This window comes from Aquila chrysaetos, chromosome Z, assembly GCF_900496995.4.
Source record: "Aquila chrysaetos chrysaetos chromosome Z, bAquChr1.4, whole genome shotgun sequence".
NCBI lineage: Eukaryota > Metazoa > Chordata > Aves > Accipitriformes > Accipitridae > Aquila > Aquila chrysaetos.
Window position 1 is genome coordinate 78,160,873 of NC_044030.1, and position 21,845 is coordinate 78,182,717.

General features: G+C 39.8%; 1 protein-coding gene and 1 non-coding gene across 14 annotated transcripts in view; both read left to right on the forward strand.

The window, feature by feature from the left end:
* The window catches only part of UBAP2 (ubiquitin associated protein 2), an 82,224-nt gene that overhangs the window by 23,966 nt on the left and 36,413 nt on the right, over positions 1 to 21,845 (forward strand). For 7 of the 13 annotated variants that reach the window (XM_030005112.2, XM_030005123.2, XM_030005114.2 and 4 more), the window contains exons 9-16: positions 4,956 to 5,015; positions 6,205 to 6,257; positions 13,326 to 13,393; positions 15,839 to 16,028; positions 16,754 to 16,967; positions 18,415 to 18,689; positions 19,803 to 19,981; positions 21,091 to 21,301. In XM_030005112.2, coding sequence (XP_029860972.1) covers positions 4,956 to 5,015; positions 6,205 to 6,257; positions 13,326 to 13,393; positions 15,839 to 16,028; positions 16,754 to 16,967; positions 18,415 to 18,689; positions 19,803 to 19,981; positions 21,091 to 21,301 — 1,250 coding nt within the window. The remainder of the gene's footprint in view (positions 1 to 4,955; positions 5,016 to 6,204; positions 6,258 to 13,325; positions 13,394 to 15,838; positions 16,029 to 16,753; positions 16,968 to 18,414; positions 18,690 to 19,802; positions 19,982 to 21,090; positions 21,302 to 21,845) is intronic. The other 6 variants (XM_041121074.1, XM_030005121.2, XM_041121076.1 and 3 more) reach the window with 3 other exon arrangements.
* Positions 19,401 to 19,485, forward strand: LOC115337529. The gene has a single exon (XR_003922181.1). It is a non-coding gene; the product is annotated as a small nucleolar RNA SNORD121A (small nucleolar RNA).

Here is a 21,845-nt window from a genome sequence, read left to right on the forward strand (position 1 = left end):
ACAATCCTTTGAGAGACAAATGGATTTGAAGAGTTATTGGAAGAACCTTGTATGTGAAGAACTGTTTAGATATCTTAAGTACTGCTTAAGAGCTCCCCTAATGTAGTTAAGGAGTTAAAGTCTTACTAAAAGTGATTGGTCCACAGGCATTGGGCAATAGGGTGTGAATATCTAAGTAGGAAAAGAAAGAGAAAAGAAAAACTGTTCACAAACATGAATCCACTCAGTGACACTGGGATGGCTTTGGAAGCCCCACCTGTACAATGCAGGAATGTAAGGATGTGAGTCTCTGGGATGGAGGAGAGTTCCAAGGTCTGCCACCTTTGAAGAGAAGAATTATTAGCTAAAGCACGAGTGGGCACTTGAATGGAAGCCAAAAAGCAGTCTGCCTGTCTGAAGATAGAGGGAGCTGTGTGTTTCTGTATGAAGTTTCAAGTGTGAAGTATGCAGTCCTGGCTAAAGGCAAGAGACAGACATAGTTTGGAAAGGAGTCACTTAGAAGTGGTCTCATGGTGGTTCAGAAAAGAAGAATGTGACCTGCTTGTCTGTGATTGGGAAAACAGGATACCTTGCTGCTTCCCATATGCTGTGACAGGAGATGAAGACAGAGGAAACCCTGTGTCAGGATGGAGAAATTAATGTATGTTATTGTCCACACTTGAGAACCACTGAGTGATAGGAGAGTTTTGGTTTTTTAACCCCAGCAAAGGTAACTCTTCTGATTTCTTAACTGCTGAAGCCTACTCAGATGATTTTTCATCAGCCTCTGTGTCAAGTGTGGAAGGAAAAGACTGATACTGGAGGCCAGGGTGTGCTCCATTGAGCTCTGCTGTGAGCTGCTTGAGATGCAGCTTTCTAAACTTCATACAAGCCATTTTCCACTTAACCAGAGAAGGCAATAACAAGCTTAGAGTTTAGGAGGGCTTATTAGGCAGCTGTCTTGTCACTCTGAGTGCCTTCTAGTCCAGTGTGGGAGACCGGCCCTGAGTATATGAATGATTATTGAAAAGGAGGTCTTTTGTCAAATCTGGCGTCTTTCCAAGGAGTTACTTTTGAAATGAGTTGGTGCTATAGCGCAAACACAAATGCACCTTTTACTTTTACTCATGTTAGTTTTTCAAATAAGTTTATCAAATAGTGAGTTAGAAGGACACCTAATGACTTGAAAATTCCCCTAGGAATACTGATACTCTTGTTTGCTATATGGTAGCAGAGGGCAGGGTATGTTGTCACAAGTATTGCAGAAGCAATACAGAAGGTTAACTAACTAAAGAAAGATATACAAGAAAGGCATGAGGAGACTGGACCAGAGGTAGAAAATTCACTGGTTAGTTATTAATGAATGCAACTGTAAGGCTGTGACTTATGAATGACTTTGACTTGTGCTCCACTTCCAAGTCAGCTTGAATGTTTTGTGACTCTCCCTGCTAACTCTGGGTAGCCTTCATGTGCCTCCCCTTATGGCAACCTCTGTTCCTTCTTGTAGGCATCTCCTCAGTCTTCAGTAATGGAAGAATTCTGCTTAGGAATAAGAGTAGCTTGGTGTGTATAAAAAGATCCCTGTGAGATTACGAATGTGTTTATATGAGGGTTTTGCTGCTGAGCAAATTGGTGGAAATTCAAAGCGTACTACTTGACATGTGGAATGTTTTTTGGGTGCCAAGTGTGTTTTTGCTGTTAGGCTGTGTGCATGTCACCGATTACTGCACTGAACTTCAGTGATGCAACTTAAGGCATGAATGGGAAGTTGGGGGGGCATGGTATGGAGAAGAAGATGCAAGAAGGCATTTGGGAATTTTCCCTGCCCTCATCAGATTAATGGTTTTTAGGGGTATCAATGAGTGAGTGTCAGTGTGGGGAGTTCCTGCAAAATCATTTGGTTAGTGGAAATTTAAAGTAAGCTAGTTAAATTTGAATGTTCTTTTTGGGTGCTAAGTACCTTTTTGCTCCTAATCTTAATTTACTTTCAGTGCAAATGGGAAAGGCACCATAACTGACAAAAATGTTTCTCTATATATGACTATAGAAAGAGTGTTTTATTTGACAGCGTTTCTTCTTTAGACAAGCTAGAAATGTCTGAAATAAGTCCCCAAGCCAAAAAGAAGATATCTTTTTAAAAAGAGGAGGCTTTAAAATTGAATCATTTAGCTTTGTCCAAGTGGGAAGTACTTTCAACCTTGTGACAGAAAGCATCTTGAGAGTTATTAGAGGAGGCTTCAGCTGTGGTGGTCTTTTAAAGCAGAAGAGAGAGTGCTGGGAAGGGAGGTGGAAGCAGCAGTAGGGGGAAAGAGTGGCAGGCAAGGTATGGGGCTGGAAGCAGGTCGTACAAAGTTGAGCTGGTAATTTAGCTTTTTAATCACAAATATTAGTGTTCAGTTGTTTTTTTTTTTTTTTCCTTAATTTACAGTGCTGTTGTGTTAGTTACAAATCAACAGTCCCAGTAATAAATAAGTTACCAATGTGGAATTACTGAAGTTGTGAATAAGGGTGATGTACCTGTATGGAAATCCATAAAGCCTGCAGTAGGCTAATGAAGGATGTCAGATAAGAGTGTACACAGTGAAAGGGCAGGATGGAAGTCCCTCTCTTTATTCCTCATTACCCAGTCCCATTTCTTCTTTCATCTAAAAAGAAAGAAAACAAAATTAGCTCATACTAGCTACTTGCAAAATTAGCGTATTTCATCTGCAGTTACATTAAAAAGGTGATAACTGGGCAACTACCTGAGAAACAAAACCAATTTGCTTATCAAAATGTTTTCCGAAGACATCATGCAAAGACAAGCTCTCTGTGGAGTTCTGAGTATTTACTCAGTATTTCCTCTTTAAGCCAGTGCTGGGAAATGATCAACATCAACATTTTCAATTAAAAAGAAATAAGCTATTTGTTCAAAAATGTAGTTGTCCCCCTATGAGCTCTGAAAGCGCTCTAGAACCTCTTGTCCTGAATTGCTGCAAATGCCAGAGGAATCACTGTAGCCTGAATGAAAGGTGTTTCTAGGTGCACCATCATGTAATCTGATAGAAAAGCTAGCTGGTTCTGTGGAGGTAAAATTTGGTGGTGTTGGTAGAAATGAGAAGAGAGTTAAGGGCAAATCTTTAATGATTCCGAACATTTAAGTGTAATTGTATTCCAAATAATTCGGCATCTGTTTTCCTGCATCCTAATTTTTATAGAAGTAATGTATAACTGAAAGGCAAAGAGAAGGGACAGGTGAGAAGAAACGAAATAACTAATCCTCATCCAAAAGGGAATAAACTTGAACAGTGTGATTAATCTTTTCTTATGGGCATGCTGAGTGTTCAATCTCTTACCTTTTTTATGACATACAAGGCAGTGGGAGATCCTGAGCGACAAATCACAGCAGTTGGAGGTGGTCACTTCTCAAAGTAGGTTACAAAAATGGTATTGTATTCTGATAATTTATTGATACCTCTACTTTGATAGAGTTTCATGAGTTTGACAGAAAAACTTCCTTCGTTTAGTTATGAGCAGCCTTACATGACTCTGAAGAACGGCAAGAAAGAAAAAAGAAATTATAGTGTAACTGTCAAAGGGGAAGAAGGGAATTGTGTAGCTTGGAAGTTACGAGGAAGTGTTTTTGGTTTTTTTGGTTTTTTTTTTTTTTAGGACTGCTGTAAAAGTTGGAAGAAACATTTTAAGGAAACCTTCAGGTCATTCTAGAATGTGAATGTAATCCAGAAGGAAAGGATTAGTACCTAAGTTTGGGATAGGCCAAAATAAAATTATTTTGGGGCTAATATATATAAATATATATATTTATATATAATATATATTTATATATAATAAATATAAATATATATAAAAATTATATTTGGGGCTGATTATTTAAAAAAAAGAAAAAATAATCAAATAGTGTGACAGGAGGTGAAGAATTGGAGGAAAATAGCTGAAGACTTGATGAAAACATATCGTACACTTTTTATTGGCTTTATAACTTTCTAAAACTGAACTTATTATAAAGGGAAACAGCAAAGAGTCACAGATAGCCATCTAGGTTGAAGTTGCTATGACAAGGATCCTTGAAAACAGAAAGCATAATTTCTGTGGAAAATAGAGATCTCTTAAATTGTGATGCTTTGCAAGGCATGTGGTAAAGTTTGGGAGGAGGTTATATGGAGTTGCAATAATGCCAAGGTGGATTTTGGACTGAAAGGAAATTGACGCACTTGTGGCAAGATCAGACTTAGAATCCCATCAATAGGAGAAAGGCATTAGCAAGCTGGATTTAATGCGGAGAAGAGCAGTGAAATAACTGAGGCTGGAAGGATTGAGTTGGGAAGGTAGAGTGTTAATAAGTGACAATAATAAACTTAGCAGCTTGGGTAAACTAATAGAGGGGTGAAGGGTGGTGTTCAGTAGTTAAAAAGAGTAAATGCACAGATCCATGTTTGTAAGTAGGAGCAGTAGGTAAACATTTAAACTGAATGTCAGGAAAATGTCCCAAGTATTATTCCAAACAGGTTCAGCCTCCCAAAGGTGGTGGGGGATGCTCGAGAGTTGAGTTTGATTTCTCCGAGCTCTTTTTGTGTTTGTTTGAGCGGACTGCAAGCTCCGTTGTGAGAGTGCTGGCACCAGCATGAGTTTTGTCTTCTACAGACTTAGGCCTTGCTCTGACTCATGGGAGACAAATATAAGCAGGACAAATACCAGGATGTGTTTCTTTAAAGAAGAAATACCAGAAGAAGAGATCCTGTGCTGGTCAGGGGAAGGGAAAGGAAATCAACTGTTTCTCTAAAAACTGCTGCTCATTGGGCTTTTCCTCCTTTCCAAAAATGTGTGAATTAATCTAGAAATTTGAGGCATTGTAGTAATTTTGCTGTGCTCAGATATGATTATTAGTTATTTTGGAGCATGTAGAAACCTCTTGGTTAGGGGCTGTTTGGTAAAATGTAAGCACGAGGTGTTTCAGGCAACTCTATATTGCTCCACAGAGCCAACACAGAATGGATATTACCTTGCTCAGGACCTGCCAAATAATTTTGGATTCCAAGGTATAAACCCCCTCTCTTCTCCCCACTGTGTGTATATCTTTGTGGTAGGCCTGTTCACCTCACTGGATTAGTGCCATTCCACCCTTCTCTGCCCAAGATGCTGCTTTATAAAGGTGTATAAAAGAATGCACTAATGTAGTGATGGCATTAGTACAAATGTGGATTTGATGCTGTCTTCAGGGGGCTTGTTTCTGGATGAATGTGTCTCCTCTGAGACACATGGTTCCTGGTTAAGTAAAAGGAGATGGTTAAAGCAGTAGTTCTTTTGCTTTTGTACTTGATCAAAGGTGATGGTAGCAGGAACTTTACTGCTGGTGTTTTCTTCACTCATGGTTACTAAATGAAGGCTCTGATTGTTGCTGGGATAACCTTCCCTATGCTTACACTGGTGGGCTAAGGTCCATTTATTGTTCTTGCATGTCTGTGCCTGCTGTTTCCTGTGGAAGGGATCAGGTTTTTGCATCCATAGGATTGTTTCCTGTAGTTTTGCCATTGCTGCTTGCTGTGGACTGCACGCTGTGCTCCAGTGTTTGCCAGATAAACTCTGCCACAAGTTACAGGAAGGAGTGTTTTGCAGCTACAGTGGAAGCTTATTGTCTCTTCTGCTGCCGTTATATGAATTATATATGTTTTAAAATAAAATTGCTCTATGAGGGGAATGGATTGGGGTTGTTCTGCCCTGAGGAGAGAGTTAACAGGTCGGAAAGGAGCCTCCTGAGGCATAACTTGGGTCTGGAATTTGAATATGTTGAAAGTAGTATTATGGATGTCAGAGCAGGTGGTGTGGTTTTGTTTTGTTCAGGCTCTGTATGAATTTGTGCATGAAACTGGGAGGTCCTGTGGGAGGGTTGAGTAGCTTCTCACTGTTGTTGGGGGCATAGGAGCAAGTTCTTCTAATATTTGGGATTAATCCCTGTTTGCAGACGTGTTTGTGCAAATTGTTTTATACCATAGTGGCTAAGAAATTCCTGAAATCAGAAATTAAAGGGGGTGGGAGGGTGTGGAACCTTCCCGAAATTTTAAATCTGCAGACCGGTTTTCTAGACCTTCCCATGTTTCCAACCACCATCTCCTCGCTTCGTGTTCCACTAATAATGGAAACAGGATTGCTTATAAAGCAGAATGGTTGAAATACGACATTGTCCTTTTAGCTTGTAATTGTTTTCTTTCCTTCCCCGAATTACAATAGGAGCATGGAAAAACTCAATAGAAGAATGGACAGCAGAAGACTGGAATGAAGATGTAAGTGTACCTTGTTGGATAGACCGATTAATTATTTACCCTTTTCAGACTTTCTGTGTTGTCTTCAAAAATTAAATGTTTGAAGTAATACTTTGCTGTCTGCGTGCAATGATATTTCTTACTGTGTTTCTTGCTGTAATTCCTGTTTAAAATATGTATGTTTACATAAGCTTATTTTTTAAACACAATTGAATCAAGAAATATTAGTTTATTTTGCTGGGTGGACAATAAATATATAATAAAATTTTAAGTTTTATCCCAGATTAACTATTTGTGAATTATAGTACTCTGCTGCTCAGTGCTGACGGGTGTTAACTGCATACTTCCCCCACTATTGTGTAGGGATTTAAAGACATCACAACACTTTTATGTAATTAAGTGCTGAAGCTTACTAAACAACTTTAGACTATTCATTTGATGCTTTTTGTTTGAAATCTGCATAATTGTTCCACTTAGTCCACTTCATAATATTGAAAAAAGGAGCTAGTAGTATGCTCAAGTTAGCGCTTAATTGCTTCATTCTGGTTGCTTCATCATGATGTGTTGTCTAAAGTACTACAACAATTTTGGTTCTCATTCTTTATCACGCAAGAGGTGTCTTCATGTCTCCAAAATACTTGGCCTTTGTAGTCGTCATGTGTGAAAATTGCATTTGTGATTTTAAGTTTTCAGTTATTGTATTAAAGCTTAAGCAGTTCAGAAAACAAATGAGGTAGCAAGAAATATGGAAAAGAAAACTTAGCTTTTGAGAAGTTTTTCATGTTTTATAGGAATATCCATTATTTCATGTTTATTTTTAGAAGAGTAAGAGATTGTCTTGGAAGTCATCCCTTTTGCCTTCTCCTGTAGGGTGCATGTCAGTGTTATCCATAGAAATATGTGAATGTTTTGTATAATAGATAGGAAAACTCTGTCCTTATCTAATGAGAGGGCTGTCTTTTGAGAAAATTAAAAGAAACTAAAATTCCTAGGTTATCTCTATTAGTTACTGCCAAAAGCTGGCATCTTTTTTAAACCTGTCCTGTATTTCTGCAGTGTATGCTAGAGGTGGACTAAGGGCTAAGGATAGTGAAAATTTCTGGCCTTGTTTCTCACCCCTGTTCGAAACTAATACAATACAACATTTGTAGCATGGGAGGGGGGTGGTGAGCAATGCTGATGAGGGAGAGAATTTTTTTTAATTAATTATTAAAACTGAGTAATTTGCACATGAATTTTGAAAGAACAGCAGATGAAATCTCTAGCCTTTTGTTAATTTTTATTAATTTTAGCATCCTGGAAAAATCCCAGTAACCTAGGAGAAAGTTGTTCATGTGCTGATGTTCAGACAGAGTGAATGAAATGGTGAGCTGCAGGCACATTAGCCCAAAACATGCCTGGGGGGAAAATAAAGGAAAAATTGATTCATCTGATTTTAAAAAAAAAAGGAGCATAAGAATACAACTTGTGCCATTCAGCATAGTTTTATGGAAAATAGATCCACTTAAAATAAATCTGATCTTGGGTCTTTAAGTCAATTATGAGTTAACTGTGAAGATAGAGTATGTCCTTGTAAGAGATTTGTTCTACATCTTTTGTTCTAAAAATAATTACATGCTATCACGAAACACATTTAAGTGGTTTAAAATCTACCTTGCAAATTTTGGCAAATAGATCTTTTGCAGGAGGACCCTTACTCAACGTGGGCATTTCTGGGAGGACTATAAAGGAATCCAGTCCTAGGCCAAATGCCATCTAGCGTCTTTATCAATGATTTGGAAGCAAAAATAAAATCACTGCTCAATAAAATGTATGGGAAATCCAAAAACTATTGGAATGGCAATTAAGAGTAAACCAGTCATGCAGAGAAATCTGGACCTCTGCTAGACTTGACCTGTTCAAATGAAAGATGCTTTAATATAGCAAAGTGCCCGTTTGTTTTATAGGAATAAAGGCACACCCCCAAAACAAGGGGCTGTGTTCTGGAAAGCAGCAACTGAAAATTTTTCAGGATTGTAGTCTATGATGAAAAAAGAACAGCTCAGCATGATCGCCTAAAGGGCTGATGCTGTGGCACAAAAAAAGCCATTGTAGTCTTTTTGCTTGTAGGCACTCTTCCCTGTCTCTTAATCATTCTTGATTTATATTTCTTTATGTGGACTCTCCTGAACATGATTCTGAAGCAGTGCATCAAATTACTTATTGCTTTTACAAAACAAAGATTGTGGAAAATAGCTGAAAATCATTTACTGATAGAAGAGGTCCTTGAGAGTGAGATTTTTAGTTTACCGAATCTGAAAAGGTAACTTTATTAGCATATAATGGTCTTTGTTTTTAGTCTAGCAGACAAAGGCATAATATAAATCTGTGGCTGGAAAATGGAACCATGCATTTAAATGTATAATAAACAAACAATTCTAGCAGCATGACTCAGGATTAAAACAACTGAGGAAGCTGATGAATTTGCTGTCTGCAGATAAAGACCAGGTGTATTTCTGAAGACTGTTTTTGTTTAAATGTGGTGTTCTCTAGTCAGATGCAAGTTATAAGCAGGTGAGTGAAATTTAATGTTTGTGAGCTGGGAAGGATTAGATTTTTTGATCTAATAGTCCTGTCTGGTATTTATCTTTAGTAGTGAGTATTGAACAAGTATCGTAGGTTGTCAGCATGCTCTTAAATAGAGTGGAAACTAGTTGCAGTGAAAATAGGAGGTTGTATTTTGTTAAAGTGATATTCAGGGCATGGACAGTGAAGGACCAGACAAATGTTGAGGTACTGTAGGTGGCTCTGGGTTTTCCTGTTAAAGTTGTGATCGTATTCTCCTGGCTAAAGAAAATAAAGTTTAACTACAGAAACTATCAGAAGGGGAGAAATAGAATACATACGAATTGCTGGAAAGGGGATGAAGGCAAACATTTTCTGTACAGTATTGGTAGTCTTAGTTTTTATTTGAAACAACAGCAACACTTAAAAAAAAAAAAAAGGAAAAAAAGTGTATTTTAGTGGGAGTGTTTCCTTTACCAGGAAGCAGCATGAGAACTTGTTTTATTTTCTTTAACTTCAGTACATCATATTAAAGCAATAATAAGTTTTTCTTATTTCTGATTTGTTGATGTTGAGTTTTTATGAGGATGCTGGAGTATATTTTCCTTTCTCGTCATGTATCAACTGGCCATAGGAGCTGGTAGCTAGTTGTTAAATATGTTTGATAGGACAAGGGGTAATGGCTTTAAACTGAAAGAGGGTAGGTGTAGATTAGATGTGAGGAAGAAGTTCTTCACTGTGAGGGTGATGAGGCACTGGAAGAGGTTGTCCAGAGGCGTTGTGGATGCCCCATCCCTGGAAGTGTTCAAGGCCAGGTTGGATGGGGCTTTGAGCAACCTGGTCTAGTGGAAGGTGTCCCTGCCCATGGCAGGGGGGTGGAACTAGATGGTGTTTAATGTCCCTTCCAACCCAAACCATTCTATGATTGTCTGTTTGGTGATTGGAGAATTATTTTTATCATAGGAACAAGAGCTGAAAAGCAAAGGCGTTTCACTGCAGAGGGAGGAAATATCCTTGTGAGGCTGATGTCTGCAAATGGTTCATGACCATTCATTCAGTTCTGGGAAAATGCCAGAGCCTCAGTGAAAGGTTTGCCAGTGTAGTGTACAGTGAGCGTAAATAACTTAGTTAGGAGCCGATACAACTACTTCTAAAAAACACTAAATACATCTGCATAATAAAACTTTTCAACTGCTGCTGCATGAATTATGTGTTTTGACAAATGCCATAATCCCAGCAGGCTTCTGAATTAGGTGCTTGATTGGAGCTTGTGGCAGTGAGTTTGCCACAGGTTGTAGTATAAATGTCAATGTGGCCAAGCTGGTAGCTGCAGACTTTTGTTTTGTTTGCTGATTCACTTGAAGAGAACGTTTCCTCTCTCATATGTCAAGCATGCTTTTGCGTTGTCTCAAACATCCTCAGCCTTCTCGATTTGCTTAGTTTTCAGTATTGATGTGTTTTGGCCACAGTTAGTCTTATCCTGGGTTATGTGAGCATAGGAAACTTGACATTACAAAGAATTTAATATTTAACCAAGGGACTGCAGGCAATAGGTTGCTGCTCATGCCATTAGCTGGCCTCCTTTTGCCATATAACGCAGGAGTCTTGTAATACTGCAAAAAGTACAGTACACGTTGTTCTAAAATAACACATACAGTGGGGAAAGACCTGAAGAATAGAAAACTAGCCTTTTTAATTGGAAATATGCTTAAGCTGAATCTTCTTTCTTCATTTTGGTCAGTACATAGAGTTGTGGGCTAGCACCATTATGCAAAGGACAGAGTTGCGTTCCAGAAAGATGAGATTAAAGCCCATTGTATTGGCAGGCAAGGGAAAGGAAGGAAATGGAGGGAGGAACTGTGGTGGTACCCGTTTTTGCATGATACAATGTATTGCACAGAAGTGGGTGCTAGGAGACTACATGAAACATTTGGACTTTGCCTCTGAGTGGTAAGTGATTGCTCCCAGTCAGCCCTTCTGGGTCCAGTGTTTCATAGGAGAATCCCAATCAGATGACCGTGTTCAGGTATATATGTGCTTTCAGTAGAGCTGCCTGTGGGATGGCAGATGAAATTGGCTCATGTCCGTGATGTCCTTTAAACTGGGCTGCTAGCAATGTATGCAATTAAAAATGCATAATTTCCTGGAAGAGCTGTATTCAAATGTCACATTCTAAAGGGATTATTTCTGGGTGTTTGCATAAGTCAGTTATTCTTTAGTCTAAATACAAAGCTACACCAAAGTAGTTAAGGGTAATTTTGTGCAAATTTAATTTAAAATATAACCATTATACATGCATATCTTTATCTTGTTCAACCTAACCTGTACTGGCTTAAGACGTATTCTGGTTTGCAAGTATTCCTGTCAATAGAAATGAGTTAGCCCTAGGAAGCTGTAGCTATTTAACTATTTTTTAAAGAAGGAAAGCTATTAAAAAGAAAAACGAGCAGACAAACAACCCCTCTACAAAACAAAATCACCCCCTTTTCCCCCAAAATCCCAACCAACCAGCTCCCTCTCACAGGCTACCTGTGCAAGTATTTATCTTTATCGTAACAGCATGGTGAAAGCAGTACAGTTTTCTGCTGTGGGTGGTCTGACTGGTTATACTAGTATAAGCAATTACATGGTTCTCCCTTTATTATTGTTTTCGAACTCATGCTCACAGAGCAAATGGTTTAAGATGTTATTGCTGCCTCTAGTAGAAATGCCAAAAAGGAACCATGAATGGTGGTTCACTGTCCCTAGCTGAGTGCGAAGGTGCCTCTGCTGCTGATGTGAGATGAAGTGTAAAACACAGGGATACATGAAATGAGTGGGAACGGTGCAGTATGTTAGACTTCCGCAACAAGATTTATCAGAGCTGCTCTATGGAGTCCTAAATTATGTCTGCACAAGGTATTTTTACACTGATGATATACCAGCTGTCATGTTAATTACATTCTACTGGTATATTTTTCAGTTAAACTATTGCTCAAACTGATGTAGTTACCTTGGTGTACCATAGTGTGTGTTCAGTAGATCAAATTTCCTAACTCTTTAATTAAATTGGTACTTGATCTGTGTAGAAGACTTTGCTGAAGTTTGGCTACATGTTTTTGTCTTTCTGAACAGAGCTGCAGCACGGAATCATAGAATGGTTTGGGTTGAAAAGGACCTTTAAAGGTCATCTGGTCCAACCCCCCAGCAGTGAGCAGGCCCATCTTCAACTAGATCAGGTTGCTCAGAGCCCCTGACCTTGAATGTTTGCAGGGATGGGGCATCTACCACCTGTGTGGGCAAGCCGTTGCAGCGTGGCAGCGCCCCGAGGGTAGGACCTGCCTTCCTTGTATCTAGTCTGCATCTAGCCTCTTTTAGCGTAGAACCCTTGCGCCTTGCCGTACCGCTAGAGGCCCCGTGAAAAAGTCTGTCCCCATCTTTCTGCTGCGCCCCCTTGAAGTAACTGAAAGGCCGCAGTGAGGTCTCGGCGGAGCCTTCTCTTCTGCAGCTGGCTGGAGAAGCCCAACTCTCTCAGCCTGTCCTCACAGGAGAGGTGTTGCATCCCTCTGATGATGTTTGTGGCCCTCCTCTGGACCTGGCCCAAGAGGTCCGCGTCTTCCCTGTAGTGAGGACTCCAGAGCTGGACGCAGTACTCTGGGGGGTCTCATCAGAGTGGAGTACAGGGGCGGAATCACCTCCCTTGACCTCCTGGCAATGCTTCTCCTGGTGCAGCCCAGGGTATGGTTGGCCTTCTGGGCTGTGAGTGCACATTGCTGGCTCATGTCAACTTTTTCATCCACTGGTACCCTCAAGTCCTTCTCGGCAGGGCTGCTCTCAATCCCTTCATCCCCCAACCTGTATTGATACCAGGCGTTGCCTCAACCCATGTGCAGGATGTTGCACTTGGCCTTGTTGAACCTCATGAGATTCACATGGGCCCACTTCTCAAGCTTGTCCAGGTTCCTCTGGATGGCATTCTGTCCCTCAGGCATGTCAGCCACACCACTCAGCTTGGTGTTATCTGCAAACTTACTGAGGGTGCACTCAATCCCCCTGGCTATGGCATTGGTGAAGTTATTAAACGGTACTGATCCCAGTATGGACCCCTGAGGGACACCACCCCTCACCAATCTCCATCTGGACATTGAACCGTTGACCACTATCCCCTGGATGTGACCATCCAACCAATTCTTCATTCACCGAACAGTCCACCCATCAAATCCATATTGTCAATTTAGAGAGAAGGATGTTGTGCGGGTCCGTGTCAAAGGCCTTACAGAAGTCCTCATAGATGACATCCATAGCTCTTCCCTTGTCCACTGTTGTAGTCACTCTATCATAGAAGGCTGCTAAGTTGGTTAGGCAGGACTTGCCCTTTAGTGAAGCCACGCTGGCTGTCTCAAATCAACTCCCTGTTCTCAAGCATAACTGGTTGTAATGGTTGTTTGACTTTGCTTTTATCTTGGAAGTGCCTGACCAAGATGGGATTTCTGCGGATGTCACAGCAGTAAAGTGTGAGCATGTGTATGATTAAAATACCTTTTTTCCCCTCTCTCTCTTTTTCAGCTTTCTGAAACAAAAGTCTTCACTGCTTCCTCTGTTCCAGCTGAGAATCACGTGACTCCTGGGCAAAGGTAAGCTGCTTTTCCATGTTTTCCCTATACCTTAAAAACCTTCTGCTTGGTGAAGCAATGTTAGCTTGCACATATAGAATGTTGAATAAAACACAGGGCAGCCCTGGTCAGAGATTGGTCAAGCTAATTTAAAAATTGCAAAAGCCTTGTTTGCAAATCACTGGTTTTGTGGGTTCCCGTGTTACCTATTATTGACTATGGAAGTGGAGCCAAACTTACCAAATCCACAAGCATAATACTGAGAAGACCCTGTCTTCTGCACAGACTGCTTACAGGCAGGAACAAAAGTAGCTGGGAAGAAAAGTTTTCTGCTGTTGAAAAGGAAGCTCTGGCTTTGCTGTTCAGAAAATGGAAGCCTGGCCCTGTAGATGCCGAAAGTTCAGAATGTAGTGCTTTGACAAATGTATTAACAGAAAAGCTTGTGTTGGCAAGAAGGTAAATTTCCTGGTAAGCATCACAGTTACTGGCCTTCACTGATGATACAGAGTTCAGACAGAGAACCAAAAATATGGCAGTTGCTGCCATCTTTTGCTTGCCTTTGTCTTCACCCAATGCCTGCCTGATGATGTTGTGGAATCAGTTGTCTGCATTAGCCTCAAGTCCCAGGAGAGTGGGTTGGGACACAACTTTAGTGTCAAGAAGACTTCAATAATTGGATAGCGTGAGATCAAAAACTAGATCTGAAAACTAGGTGGCCTAATGGTCCCAAACATTCTGATACAGCTGTCCTGCTGTACTCCAGACTGCACCAAAATTGTCCTTCCACCATGGATGTGATCTGGAGAAGACATGGTGTCAGTTGGTCTACAGTTTATAATCCTTTCCTTCTTAGAGGTGATATGCTCACATGTTCATTGTTGTAATGCAAATATTCCTCCAGTGGATGTCCCTCAAATTATGTTAGAAAATATTTTAGTTCATCAACTCAAATTCTGGTGTTTTGGTTTTTGGTTTTTTGTTTGTTTGGTTTGGTTTGGGTGCGATGGGGTTTTTTTTGTTTGTTTGGGTTTTTTTAACTTGCCATGAGAAAGGTTTGGGCGTTAAGAAATCTATGCTAATGAAATTGCTGGAAGCAGCTTTTCAGCCCAAGCCCATGGTATATTTAGGATAAACTTAAGTCAGAACATTTGGAGTAGATTTCTTTTATTGTCTGAGTGCTTTGCTCTTCCTTGGTTAAACCTGTGCTAAACATGTGGTAGGGGTTAGTAAGTGTCTTAGTTTCAGCAGGGATAGAGTTAACTGTCTTCCTAGTAGCTGGTACGGTGCTATGTTTTGAGTTCAGTATGTGAAGAATGTTGATAACACACTGATGTTTTCAACTGCTGCTAGTAGTGTTTAGACTAATGTCAAGGATTTTTCAGCTTCTCATGCCCAGCCAGTGAGAAAGCTGGAGGGGCACAAGAAGTTGGCACAGGACACAGCCAGGGCAGCTGACCCAAAGTGGCCAACAGGGTATTCCATACGATGTGACGTCCCATCTAGTATATAAACTGGGAAGTGGGGGCGGGGAATCGCCGCTCGGGGACTAGCTGGGTGCCGGTCGGCGGGTGGTGAGCAATTGCACTGGGCATCATTTGTACATTCCAATCCTTTCATTATTGCTGTTGTCATTTTATTAGTATTATCATTATTTGTTTCTTCTTTTCTGTTCTATTAAACTGTTCTTATCTCAGCCAGTGGGTTTTGCTTCTTTTCCCGATTTTCTCCCCCATCCCACTGGGTGGGGGGGGGAGTGAGTGAGCGGCTGCATGGTGCTTAGTTGCTGGCTGGGGTTAAACCACGACAGTAAGCCATGCTAAATATAAGAAAATTCACGTTTCTCATCCTGCTTAGGTATGTGTGATAGAGTAATTTTGGATATGTGCCTGCTATCTGAGAAACTTAGCTTTTATTTCTGCTGTTCTTGTGACTTCCATGTCATCACATATTCACTCAATCACTGCATGTGTGACTTCAGTCTTTACTGTCCTCATACCCACCTTATACAGAGGTAGGACTTTGATCCCTTGGTCTTAAAGGGATAGCATGATATGCAGGGAATGTGGATTATCAATATAGATAATGGGCTTGCAGGCAAGGTCCACTTGAACATAATGTATCTTTTATGACTTGTCTCAGGTTACTTGGTTATATTAATCATATAGGTTACTTATGTGATACATTACGTTATAAATTTGATAATGTTTGAAAAGAGTGCTAAGGTAATTTGTATTCTAACTGTAGTGGAAGGTTTCAGCTAATGGAATATACTTTCTGGCAAAACCCTCTATTCTACCTCTTTTTGTATGGCAGACAAGCAATACTTGAAAAGGCTGTTAATCAGCCTAATTAAACAGTTAATTCTGTTGCTGGTATGGCAGCTTTAGTACTGTTAGTGCTTTCTTCAGTTTCAGCGCAGCCTAATCACCATGTTTATTCCAGCCAAACTTTGCTTTTTTTTTATAGCATTGATCTGGTAACACTGCTTCAAAAGCCTGTGACTTCCACCCAAGAGACAGAAGGCAACTCATTTGAGCCTCCCCAGCAGCAGACCTTTGGCCAAGCCCTAGTCTTCACAAATTCTCAGCACAGCACCCAGATGGCATCAGGAACCTGCAGCTCCAGTGCTGTAAATTCTTATTCTCCTCAAAGTCTGGTAAAATTATCTTATGCTTTCTAAACAGTCTTCATGAGTCAATATTTCAGGTTAAACAACTTTTCCAGGACTGGTCATTGCATGAGATATTTCAGTATTTATAAAATTCAGGTTGCAAATATTGAAGGAATGGAATTAAGAATTCCATTCCTTCCCTTTACACACGCACACAAAAAAATTACTACTTTTCTGGTTTTGCTAAGTTGTTGTTTCTCAGTTTACATGAAGTGCTTGTATTAATTTTAGAGTAGAGAGCAGATGTGTTTACTGCATGCTGATTTAGGATGAAATAATTTGTTTGTAGTGAAGAGTTCTATGCCAGAAAACTATGATGTGTTATTTCCAAGCACATTATCTGACTGCTTTTTGTGGAAACCTGCCTATTTCTGAGTCAATTGTGAGGGCTTGAAATTGGGCACTTATATTTATTCTCTGAAAATCAGTTTAACTATTAGTAAATATATGCTATTTTGAGATGCATGGATTAAAGTAAATCAGTATTGTTGCCATCACAGTGGTGGAAGTTGTATTGTTGACAATCAGAGAAGATCTGGCCATATGTTACAACTGCTGAATTTTTTATTCATCATTTGTTAGTAATCTAGGGCTGAAGAGGTTTTAGTTGCTGCCAAATAGCAGCTGTAGGCATTGACACTATGGTTATGTTCAAATTATTTATTAAATACTTAACTCCACTCCTTCCCCTATTTTTTGTCTTTCGGTAGTCTGCAGTTCTTTGTTCTGGCTTTGGAGAACTTGGATCCTCTAAACTGGCAAACTCTACTGGATCCCAAATCTTGGACCAGTTGAAATCTCCAGGATTGGGTCAGTTTACCTGTCAACAAAACAATAGTAGCTCTGCCACCACTACTACAGCTAACACATCATCCTGGGATCTAAAACCACCCATCACTCAGTCCTCAGTCCTTAGTCAGTTTGGTAAGTGCTTTGACATAGCTTTCTCTCTCTCTCTTTATTAGCTCATAAGATTTCTTAATGCCGATGACCGTTTAAAGTGGTCTTAATGAAAGACTTTTTCTAAAAAAAGTAATCCTAATAATACAACTGGTTACAGCATTGTAAGAGTTACACTTATTTGCTGGTAATAGACATTACAAGTATATCACAAACTAAGTTTTGATAGGCTTAAGCCTATCCATAAATGTCATTGCATCATTAGAAGTTGCTGAGCCCTCATATAATGACATCTTTGATTTAATGTGCTTGAATAGTTAAGTGGAACTTTGTAACTTTGTTTCTCAACAAATCCTGGAAAACACTTATTTTCATTGTGCCTGTGCTGCGTCTAACTGAGTATAAGGTTGTACCATATTTTGTCTTCCCCGCCCCGATTTTTCTCTTATTAACCATTAGATGAATTTTGAATGAGGACTATATAATTTCTTCATAATGTGCATCACATCTCAGCGTTCTTTCCTTAGTATGTTGAGAATGATGCAGGTTACCCATTTTGTCTCTTCAAAATTCTATAGATTTCTCATTTGATTGAGTAAAATTAGTAGAAACAGTGAAAGTGACACAAACTTGGTTTTTGCAGTGCTGTTCCTAGAAGTATTCTCACTGTGAAGAGTGATAGCTCTTGCATCTTTCTCATGTGTATGTGTATATGTTTTCAGATAGATAAGCAGCCAATCTGGTAGCAGTTATAATCTTTGAAACACAGCAATTCTGAAAAAATGTGTACGTACATTTTAAGTTGCTTTCTAACGCACTTTACCAACTGAATAAAAAAACCTTCACATTGCAAACGCTGTGGATCTCATATGTTTGTTGACCACTGCTCTGAGCCACTGCATGGCTTTCAGCATCTGAAAAATATGGAAGGGGAAGACTTGGAAAAAAGCTGTGTCCAGTGTCCCTTGACTTTCAGGCAGGCTGAGATGGTAGATGACTTCCTATTTGTGTTGAAAATCTTCTCCTTTGTAGGGGCAGGAAATCCTAACTCATAATACCTCTAAATTGCAACTCCAGATCTCTTGGAAGTAATCACTTTTTATCAGCACAGTTAATTGCAGTGAAAGTGGCAGTGTTTGATTAAAATAATCTGTAACCATTTTTGAGGACTAATGTGTGATAGTGTTATGGGACTGTACAGATAGGTTTTGTTTCACATTTTTGAAAAAAGCCGCATAATGCTTGTCCACAGCTGTTTATTTAAAGTAGAGAATATAAAATGTTGGCCTTATTACTGCAGTGGTAATGTTCAATATGAAACTTGTGTGAGGTCTGAAAGAGACTTGCACACACTATAAAATCATAGCTGTCAAGTATGTCAAGTCACCCAGATTCTTTCATAAGAGTAGAAGGGTGAAGAGCAGAGTTTAATGCTTTAATTGTGATTTTTCTTTTTCCCAACACTGACCAGACTTTAAATCCCAGCCTGAACCATCCCCAGTTCTGAGCCAGCTGACCCAGCGACAGCAACAACAAACGCAGGCAGTTCCTGTTCCTCCTCCTGGGCTGGAGTCGTTCTCCTCCCAGATAAAACTCCGAGAGCCATCTCCAGTAGACACCTCTACAGCTGTTAGCAAAATGTTACAGCTCCCCACTATATCTATGGATAACCAGGCAGTGACTGCCCATCAAACCCAGCAGAAACAGATAAAACCACCAAAACGGAGGATAACTCCAGCATCCAAGGTGGGTAATTGAGTGGTAGCTTGTCCTTAGTAAACGTAAAAACATACAAATGCTTGTGTCAGGGATAGTGTGGCCAGCAGGAGCAGGGAAGTGATCTTCCCCCTGTACTCAGCACTGGTGAGGCCGCACCTCGAGTACTGTGTTCAGTTTTGGGCCCCTCACTACAGGAGAGACATTGAGGTGCTGGAGTGTGTTCAGAGAAGGGCAGCAAAGCTGGTGAAGGGTTTAAAGCACAAGTCTTCTGAGGAGCGGCTGAGGGAGCTGGGGTTGTTTAGCCTGGAGAAAAGGAGGCTGAGGGGAGACCTTACCGCTCTCTACAACTGCCTGAAAGGAGGTTGTAGTGAGGTGGGTGCTGGTCTCTCCTGTCAGGTGGCTGGAGATAGGACGAGAGGAAATGGCCTCAGGTTTCACCAGGGGAGGTTTAGATTGGATATTAGGAAAAATTTCTTCACTGAAAGGGTTGTCAAGCATTGGAACAGGCTGCCCAGGGAAGCAGTGGAGGTATTTAAAAGTGTAGATGTGGCACTTAGGAACATGGTTTAGTGGTGGATTTGGCAGTGCTAGGTTTACAGTTGGACTCCATGATCTTAAAGATCTTTTCCAACCCATATGATTCTATTCTATATATAAGTTGTTAGGGAGAAGGAGCACAAAGACCATGGTATATTTCTTGTTTTTAAAGCAGGAAATTCTAAGCTGGATAGTTTTTAGGTCCAAAATGCAGTGATGTTGTCTTTCCCAAGCACATAGCTGATTGCTCCATGTGGAAAATAACTGTTGCTGAGTGATTCTGGATTGACTTAGTAGCCACAAGATGAATGTTGGCTGAAGGTGAATAGACATGGATGACACTTTGATATTGTAGAATAGTATGGCTTACTTTTTCAGCTCCAGATCAGAGCACAGAATCAATGAATTAATATCAGGTTACAAGAATGAAGTTAATTAATGTGATGCAAACTGGAGGGTTGTTGCAGATCTAGTTAGCAGGGAAGGCTGAGGCAGTAACTGAAGAAACATGTAGTTAAGGAAGGAGAGGGTGTCAGTTACTGGTATCTAATACAGGTAGTGCATGCAAAGGAATTACGGCTTTTTTTTTTTTCCTCCTTTAAGATTCCTGCCTCTGCAGTGGAGATGCCTGGATCAGCAGATGTGACAGGGTTAAATGTTCAGTTTGGAGCTCTGGAGTTTGGATCAGAGCCTGCACTCCCAGAGTTTGGATCAACTTCAAGCAGTGAGAATACCAGCCAGGCGAACAACAATAGCTTGTACTCAAAATCTGTAAAGTATGTGTGAGTTCCCCTTGTGCATACTTACGTGTGGTCTTTAGGAGGTCAAGTTTGTGCCAAAAACATCAAGGCACAGTTACCATGTAATGGATGGGGGAAATATGATGACTTGTAAGGCTAAGGGTTTTCTGTGGATGGCATCTTAAAGGAGAAATTTCTTTTCTAATGACAATCAAAATCTCCCTGGACGGGTCGATGTGAAGCTGGAAAGCACATGAATGTAAATAATGTTATAATAAGCTACTCTTTATAGAATTGCTTTCTCATGTTTAAATGTCTGGATTTTTAAGTTTGTTTGAGGGTTTGTTCCTCACAATGCAAACTCTTCTGCTTTTGATCCAGGAGAGATGATCCTTGTACCATAGATGTGTGTGTTTGTAGATTAGCACCAGATTACAGATCTGATGTTCCTACAGGATGAGAAAAGAAGCCAGGCTTTCAGTATGCAGAAGCTCTTACTGAAATGCTGAAATAGCTGATGATAGATGCCAACATACCAGTAACCTGTTTTTTTTCTTCCTTATTCATTGAAAAATTGGCTTCAGTAAAAAGCTTCCTGAAGTTAATTCGGAAATACTACTAAAAATGAACTTTCACGTTGACTTCTAGTTCTATCAGCGGTTTAAGCTGTTTAGAAAGTAAAACACTCCTGCATGTTTTAAAGTATTTTTTCCTCTTTGCATAGTTCATTCCGTTAGACTGCTACTGTCATGTTAGAATTCTATTGTAAAAAGAGACTGGGTGTTTCTCATCATATACCAGACTTTATGGATCTAGTTGTTTAAAAAAGAGAGATTATGATCATTAATTTATCCTTTGAGAAGGTGAAAATAACATGACTGGAAAGTGCTTGTGTGTAACTCTTGCTTTGGTTGGGCAGGCAGGAGGAAGGTGAATGGTGCTTAGTGCAACTGATGGTTTTGAAGTGGTGATTACTGGGGGACCAAAGCAAAATTAACTATTTTTTTCATTATTTGATTTTCTACTATAAATAATGTAGATTTGACTGCATGTTTAAGGTAGTTTGAGATAACTGTATAGGAGCTGATATTTTCATGAAGATGTTCAAGTTATCGTTTACCAAGGTGATAAATAATTTTTACTTTTTCCAGTGATCCTTTGAATACCTCTTTGCCAATACCCAATACAGTACAGGAGTCCACCTACACAACCTCTGCCATCACCTCTTCCAGTCTGACCTGCTCATCCCAGAGCACTAGCCCAGTAACAACAACTTCCTCCTATGACCAGACTTCTGTGCATAGTAGGATAGCGTACCAAAGCTCCATGGCTCCATCTGAATCAACCCCTGTTGCAGTTACGGTGAGTGAATTTCAGAAATAAGACCTTGAAAAAGGTGAAATGCTCTTGTCTGTTAGATATATATATAGACATATATATATATATATATTTTTTATATATATATATATATACATATATATACACACACTTGTTAGACCCTGCTATTCGTTATAATACTTTTTACGTATTAATACGTTAATACTTTTAACGAAGCCAAGTGGTATTCTTGAGATTCCCAAGCCCACTCTGTTATTTGTTTTTGCTTTTCCTATTGTGTAGCCATTTTTGGCCGTACTGTATTTGGGATATAAGAGCCTCTGACCTTATGGGTTTTGACATCTTAAATTGCTGTTTGACCTTTTTTCTTAGTAATACTTAACATTCTACTTGAGTTTCCTTCCCTAAAGCTGAGCTTTTAAAAAAGGAACTATCTCTGTATGTAAATATTAGTAATTGTATTTTACCATAACTTGACACTTTTTATCCAAAGGTATATTATTTATTAAATTTATATGGCACCTAGCAAATGGATCCCAAACTGTTTGTGGCCCCTCCAGCATTACTG